An 8,577-nucleotide genomic window follows, 5' to 3' on the forward strand; every position below is an offset into this window, starting at 1 on the left:
TTCTAGGTGCCAGGCTTGCACAGACTATAGCGTCTTCACTATCGCTCCGTATAACACAAAGGGTGTTTTGGACAGATTCCCGAGACGTGCTACAAGGGATAAATACAGACCACCGCCGCTATTCGCAATTCGTTGCGTTTCGTATAAGCGAAATTCTTGAAACATCCGAGCAACAAGAATGGCGATGGGTTCCTACAAGACTAAATTCAGCGGATGATGGAACAAAGTGGAATGGAGTTCCAGATCTTTCACCGGAAAGCAGATGGTTTACTGGGCCAGACTTCCTATGGTGCCCACGAACGAAATGGCCCGAAACCCCTTCATTACGCGCACCGACTGCTACAGAACTTCGGCCGCACTTGTTGGTACACCGCACGATGTCCAGCTCTTCGCTTATTCAAGTAGACAATTTCTCCAGCTGGAAGCATGTACACAACACTGTTGCTTTCGTCTTGCGTTATGTGTCCAATTTACGTAAAAAGGCTAAACAGCAGCAAGTCAATTTAGGACCGCTTCCTATGACGGAGCTTGGGGAGGCAGAAACGTATCTATTCCGTACAGCACAACGCGAAGGATTTCCAGATGATATAGCTACCTTGGAGCAATCGCGCTCAACTACTTCTGTGAAGTCACTTCCAAAAACGAGTTTGCTGTATAAACTGGACCCATGGTTGGACGAGAGAGGAGTTACGAGGATGCGTAGTAGGATTGGCGCATGCCAATTCATCAGTGACGATACTACACACCCAATAATACTACCCCGGAAGCATCCCGTCACCACACTAATTATTAGATACTACCATCACAAATATCACCATTGTAACCATGAAACCGTGGTCAACGAACTTAGACGGAGATTTCACATTTCACGCATCCGCGTCGAATTGGCTTCGGTCCGGCGAAATTGTCAAAAATGCAAGAATGAGACAGCAGTTCCTCGACCGCCGATCATGGCGGACCTTCCAGCGGTTCGACTTGGGGCATTCGCTCGACCCTTCACGTACATCGGAGTGGATTATTTTGGTCCCATGGAAGTGGTCGTCGGCAGAAGGACGGAAAAACGATGGGGAATGCTGATTACCTGTTTGACCGTCCGCGCTATTCATATTGAGCTGGTCTGCTCACTTAACACCAGTTCGTGTATTATGGGCTTGCGAAACTTCATCTCACGCAGAGGTACTCCACGAAAAATCTACAGTGATCGCGGTACAAATTTTATCGGCGCTTCCCGCGAACTGGAAGAAGCCATGGCAACTGTCAACCAAACAACATTAATGAGTGAGTTTATGTGCCCCGAAACGGAATGGATTTTCAACCCACCCGCAGCACCACACATGGGCGGGTGTTGGGAAAGATTGATACGAACGGTAAAGACCAATCTCATGGCGATTCGTCCAGCATCAAAACTTACGGATGAGGTGCTACGTAATACGCTTATCGAGGTGGAAAACGTCGTCAATTCGCGGCCTCTGACACACGTCCCAATCGATGATGATTCAGCCCCCGCGCTCACCCCGAACCATTTCCTGCTCGGGTCATCGAATGGATCAAAGCCACTGACCACATTTGATGACAGCGGTTCCACAATGAAGCAAAACTACCTCACCTCTCAGGTCCTAGCCAATCAATTCTGGAAGCGCTGGGTGAGCGACTACCTCCCAGAAATAGCTAGGCGAACAAAATGGTTCGAACACAATGAGCCGTTATCGATCGGCGACATAGTTATCATCGTCGATTCTAAATTACCAAGAAACAGTTGACCGAAGGGAAGAATTATCCAGGTCAACATAGGAAGGAATGGGTGTATTCGGTCCGCCGCCGTTCAGACAGCTAACGGTGTATACGAACGACCAGTCACGAAGCTAGCAGTCCTTGATGTTCACCGCGATAGAGAGTAAGTCGACCGGAAGTCGACGTACCGCCGGGGAGTGTTATCACAACGCAGTTTCACCAATCTGGCAACGCTTATCGATGTACTCATACACACGAGAACAGTAGCACCTAGATATTTACTTGGAAGCTGAATTGTCAGCGAGATGTTATGAAGAGGATGAAGCGCATGTTGTTGAAATACGAACGGTAGAGCGATATTGGTTGCAAGACAAAGTTGAGCACGCGAATCATAAAATTATACTATACTATTCCTTATGCCTAGAGTTAGATTAGCTAACATCTATTAGTTGATAGTGATTATTAAAACTTATGATCTAGTGTCCTTAGTACGGTAGGGAAACAATTGCTAAGTAAAATACGCTGATTTTATAATATTTTTCTCGTTCCATAGTAGCTTAACCTAAAAGCCCTACATTGATGGTTGTACGATTTACATGAACTAAAATATTAGCTAAATAGTTTACCAGTTGGTAAGTGGTCTTTACGACACCTATAATTAAAGTAATTAGTACGCAAACTGCCTAAATCTTACGTGAACCTTTAAACTGTAAACCTTAGGTATCCCAAAACGACACTTACCGTCAGTGCAACAAAACTGCTAGACCCTGAGCGTGTAGTAAACGTAAGTAATATCAATATCGTTGAAAGTATAGCCAATAATGTATCCCTACTATCTTTCATCAGGAGATTTATAATCCACCTTGAACTTAATAAAGGATTATAAACACGGAAACTGCTCTCGTCGTATTGTGTGCCAACAACTGTGGAAGTGCTTAATGAACACTAAGCTGCGAGGCGGCTCTGTCCCAGTGTGGGGATGTAATGCCAATAAGAAAGAAGAATTAATTGGCCGTAAATCACAGTATTACAACGGCGCACTTAAACAAACTGATTTTTTTACCTGTTTTCACCAGAAATTCGAACGCGCAAAAAAAAATTGCAAGCACGCGAACAAATTCTGGGCATTCAATGTCCAATAATTGAACATTATTGTTCATCCATGTCCGTGATGGTGTTTTTTAATTTCATTCTTTCATTTCTACGATTATCCTTTTTCTACAATATGATAACAAAAAGCTCCACGGAAAAAAATCCCTTTTTTGACAGCGGTTTTATGGAACTCTTATGAATAACCCTAAACTTGCATTGAAGACGATCTCAAGAGTGGTCCACTTGGTCATAACATAATCTTTAGGGTGGTTCAAAAAATCGATTTTGCTCCACAGTGCTCATCTGATTCTTTATCATGTTCTGAGTGTCCTCTGACAATTTGAGCTCATTTGGATTAAAACTGATTTAGCACAAGCGATTTCAAATTTGCATGCAAATTAGTATGGGAAAATTTATTTTTTCAGTAAACTGTAAATGACGCTTCCCCATTAAGCGTAGGTTAAAAGAAAACCTACATAGCTAAAAGGAATACTCAACAGCTTTCACCCAACGAAAACCGCATGTTGATTGATCGCCCCAGTAATTAGTAATCGATTTTAATATAGATTGCGAATCTTTAGTCATGATCGTTAAACTTCTTTGAGGGCATCACTGAAATGTGCAGTGCAACATAGTAGCCTGAATTTGTGTGTGCTATCTTTCGCGCCACGATCAGCAATGTTGCCTGTTGAGGAGTTATGCAATTAGCTCCAGAAAACCATGGTATAGATTAAATTCGATTACTAATTATTGGAACGATCAATTAAGATGCGGTTTTCACTGAGTGAAAGATGTTGAGTATTCCATTTAGCTATGTAGGTTTTCTTTTAACCTGCGCTTAATGGGGAAGCGTCATCAACAGTATAATGAAAAAATAAATTTCCCCATACTAATTTGCATGCAAACTTGAAATCGCTTGTGCTAAATCAGTTTTAATCCAAATGAGCTCAAATTTTCAGAGGACACTCAGAACATGATAAAGAATCAGATGAGCACTGTGGAGCAAAATCGATTTTTTGAACCACCCTAATAATCTTGTAGTGGTCATCAAGAGGTTGTCATGTAGATTTTAGTTTTATTGCTAGACTTGAAAATTTGCTCTCCAAAACTGCTAATAGAGTATGATAGAACTCAAAATGTTACTTGAGTTTAAATATAATCAACAAGTAGACTATGTAGAGAGACTATGTCCTAAGCTGAATGAGAGCTGTTGTTGCGAAGCGATTTGTCGTTTGGAAGCAAAGTTATGAAGAAAACAAAAATGCCCATTATTGATATTGAAGTTTTATGTCTTTATTAGGGAGACTTTCGCCCGAGGCTGGCTCGTCTCCAATCTGATATTGAAGTTATTTTTTACGTGTTAAATTGAATTTTCCACGATTCAGTATTTCCTGAATAACTTTTTTTGCAAGCATCAAACCGTTTCGCAATAAAGACGACTTCTTTCCTTGTCAAATTACCTATGTTTCGATAACCGATATCTCTCTACCTATCGCAAATTGCTCTGTTCATTTTGTGTTCAGGATTCTTTGTTCCTAACCCTATGTCAATTTATTTAAATTTCTAAGCTACCAGACCATATTTGGACTTAACAAAGCTATCAAAAACAAGAAATGACATTTGAACCGTTTGTTTGAGAAACTGCATATGTAACATTTTTGGCCAGAATGAGATTTTTATATATTCTGAATCCTCGTCCAAAAATACGTATTCTGGCAAAAAATATGAAAAAAAAATGTGTTCAGGAATGTATGAAACATTTTTCGTTTTGTTAAGAAAATTATTTTGAGCTTTTTTAGTGGAATGTCTTCACTTGTCATAAGACGAGTTTGTACAATCCCATTGAATTCCACCACTTAATTGTATCTTGACAGATACGTATTTCGACCTCAACAGTAAGGCCGTCTTCAGTGTCTCGTACTTGTCTCGACTTTGTCAAGTACGAGACACAGAAGACGGCCTTACTGTTGAGGTCGAAATACATATCTGTCAAGATACAATTAAGTGGTGGAATTCAATGGGATTGTACAAACTCGTATTATGACAAGTGATTTTTCGTTTGTTTGAGAAACTACATATGTCCATGTACTTTGAAAAGCAATTGTGGAGTACTGCTCACATTTTTTGACCTGAAAGTGCCCCAAGGTGTTGAGTTTTGCCAAAAACTATTGATCTGTATCGAAGAAATCGAAAGATTCGGTGCAAATATGTTCAAAAACAGTTTTTTGTTGTTTTCTCGAATAAGTGTAAAATGGACTTATGCAGTTTCTCAAACAAATGATTCATTTGTTTTGTTGTCGTTTTGCACAGCAACGAGCATTTTCGATATAGTATGCTTGTCCAATTCTTTGATTTATCCCTATCTTTATGATCTCTTCGATATCGAGATGTAAAGAGTCGAATGTACTTGCGTTGCTGGTGGCAAAGCAAATAACTCTCTTACTAGGAAGCTGTAGGGCAATTACTTAACACTGATATTCGACGCTCTTAGAACCATTTATCCATTTTCGATTGAACCAGAGAGGACATTCTTAGCAGCTAGCAACATTGCCGACAAAATCAGACGCGGACCGCTCACTCGAGTAGCACACTTGTCATATACCAGTCACTGTGACTTATATGCAACCAAATCCAAATCACATTGGAGTTGCTACAACAAAATCGATCAGAATTGTGCCACTAGGGCAGCATATTAAGTCTACCTAATGTCTTAACAAGCAATTGATTTTAACATTTTCACAAAACCCGGTATTTTATCGGTTTTACCGGTATTAACTTTACCATTTTTTACCGTACTAATCTTTTATCTTCTATATAAATAAAAATAACCTTAGGTTCCCTTCCTGACGATTTAACTCACGAACGGATTACCCGATTTGCAAAATTTTCTCCCTAATCGATTCGTCTTGGGATCTGTGAGGTTTGTATGTACAAAAAGTTGGTTAATTTAACGTGAAAAGGTTGAAAATCATTAGAATACAGATTTGGATCAGTGATTGAGGAAATAAAACAATAACATGAAAGTTTATCTAGAGTGCGGTGCTGTAAATAGTTCAGAATATGACATTTGCATCACAAACACTCATGAGTCTACATTCTGTGATCTATACAGACAAGGATTTTATCAAACATTAAGTAATCTGCGTTCGATTATTTAGTAGTTTATCAATAACGCATCACAGAGGCTTAATTTTAAAACGTGTTGTATGGTGGACTTCTAAATCGAAAGTTTTTCTACAACTCTGCCTAACAAGTTGGTGATCAAATTCCACTATTGAAGTAGTTAAGGTGCTAGCGTCCGTAACTCATACTAAATGGTAAGAAAATGTCAATTATTTAGTATAGGCTACTGCTACTAACGCTAAAGCTCCGTTATTAGTGCAATTCAAACAACGAACTGATAGCCAGATTTGTAGATAAACTTTTGCACTATAGTTAAGCAAAGCTATTAACAATAAAATAAATTTGTGTCTAATTTCGATGATTAAACATCTAACCACGTACTTTTAATCACTCTGCTGCAGAAATGTCAATTTGGATTTCTTTAAATTATTTGGAAAGTCGTATTCTATATCTTACTGTAAATTTGTTTTGTGATTCTTCTTTTTCTTTTAATGACAGAGCTATTTTTTCTCTAATAGTTCTGATATAGCATAAACACAAGTGCAAACAGTTGTGTATGATATGTGATAATATTGAAAGCTAAAACACTCAGTAGAACTTTCATTTACATTTGAATGAACCAATAATTAGGCAAAAAAATCTGAATAGTAATAGAAGGTATAATTTAAATTAAAGTCTAAAAATCGCAGAAGGAAGTATGCGAAAGAAAGCATTGTTCTGTCCTGATTACATGAGAATAGTTCCTCATCAATCATTTCGTAGTGCAGCCTAAACTTTGGGCAGAAAACTAATCTTTGGGTACCACATCTTTAGATCACTCTCTTTATCTTGATTAGATTGGCCCCAAACGTCGTTTTGCTCATCTTGCCACGAGCTGACCTCCCGAATCATGCTCGTTGTTGCCCAAAATCCGTTATTCGTTGATACAGCGGGTGAGGGGCGAAACGAAGCGTTTGCGATGTTACCCATCTCATGGAAAAGGATTTACGCCCTGCTACGTTGGTTGTCGTAGTCCACATCGCTAGCTGCTCGATGGTTGGTTCACGTCCCAAAAGGAGTTGAGTCCAAACGAGCATGCATGTGCGTTGCCATAGGTCTTCCTTATCCTAATCTCTCGAATTGTGTGCACTATACTGGCCACTAAACCAGTTGCAAGATGGAGGTGGGCGAAGGCCAGAGACTTCTTCTCATTTCATTCTACCGCTACATCACTCAAAGCCTAATGCATTCCGGTTGGCTGGACAAGGGTCCTTGTGTTCTAGAAAATATTCTCAAGCGCTAAAATTGCATCTAGTCTTTCTCCTGAAGCGTTTAGTTCTTCGTCCGACCCACTTCGGCACCCAAGTGGCGTCGCCGTCGTCGTCGCCGTTGAGCACACATCCTCCTTCTCGTTCTCAGCTGTGCTATCAGAATCAACATCATCATCGTGCAGGAGTTGAACTTTCGAAACGAACGTGGCCCCCCACACTACACCGTACGCAATATTCAAATGCAATGGTCAACCCACCCCGCTTAGGAGGAGGTTCCGTGACAATGACGTATAAGGGGTTTTAATTAAATAAAATTGAACATAAACAAGGCAAACGAACTAGAAGACATAAACACTAGAAGATAAGAAGACATGAAGACTAGAAGACAAGGAGACAACAAGACAAGAAGACAAGAAGACAAGAAGACAAGAAGACAAGAAGACAAGAAGACAAGAAGACAAGAAGACAAGAAGACAAGAAGACAAGAAGACAAGAAGACAAGAAGACAAGAAGACAAGAAGACAAGAAGACAAGAAGTCAAGAAGACAAGAAGACAAGAAGACAAGAAGACAAGAATACAAGAAGACAATAAGACAATAAGACAAGAAGACAATTTAGAAGACGTTTCGATTCTCCTGGCTATGCTTACGTTGAGGATCTCGAGTTACACACTGACGTGCACTTCTTACGCTAAAATCCTGGCAAGTTCTGTCCAGCCAAGCAAACGGAAAGCTGACCAACCGTCACACGGTGCATCCCTCATCCCATCGTAATGTCCACAAGGCTCCTTTCGCATCCAAGCCATCAGCATAGGAGAATCAGTTGCCGGACGTCTTGCTCGTACCAGCAGCAGCGCCAACCGATTCCACACCGTGTGCATATATATTTTCTCATTTTCCTTCTAGATTTTATATTAAAATATAATACATAAAGACAAAACCAAAAACTTGCAAGCTCTCCAACGAGGAACACGGTCAGCGTCAGAGTCAAATCAACGACGACTACAACGATGACGACGGCAATGGAGCTCAGCGGCGGAAGCGGAAAGAAGCCAACAAAGGCCAAGACCAAGATGAAGAAGGCGCGGGATAGTGGTTTTGCTCCACAACTGCTCACTCACCCAAGACCCCACGCCATACTGCATTGTGGGGGGACTTGGCAACGGCGGCGGCGGCAGCGGCTGGTCAATTTCTATTTCAACCCTTCAGCTAAACGAACTTGCACTGCTGTGCACACTGACGACGGTTGACCGACCAACTAACATGTGCAGGCACACGAGAAAGCTAGAAGGAACAATATGACTCGGCCACCCCGGTCGCCGTTATTCGTTCGATTGGCGAAAGTAGTTTGGGGACGGTGGCTTCGCCGACTTTGCTGACCA

The 8,577-nt window shown here is 40.8% G+C and overlaps 1 protein-coding gene across 1 annotated transcript; it reads left to right on the forward strand.

Moving 5' to 3' along the window:
* The first annotated feature begins 377 nt into the window (after positions 1-377).
* Positions 378-8,288, forward strand: LOC134206524 (uncharacterized). The gene is made up of 3 exons (XM_062682248.1): positions 378-1,278; positions 1,327-1,643; positions 8,151-8,288. Exons 1-3 carry the CDS (start codon positions 378-380, stop codon positions 8,286-8,288), a joined length of 1,356 nt encoding a protein of 451 aa, XP_062538232.1.
* Positions 8,289-8,577: the final 289 nt, after the last annotated feature.

The sequence above is a fragment of the Armigeres subalbatus genome, chromosome 1 (assembly GCF_024139115.2).
Source record: "Armigeres subalbatus isolate Guangzhou_Male chromosome 1, GZ_Asu_2, whole genome shotgun sequence".
Classification (NCBI taxonomy): Eukaryota; Metazoa; Arthropoda; class Insecta; order Diptera; family Culicidae; genus Armigeres; species Armigeres subalbatus.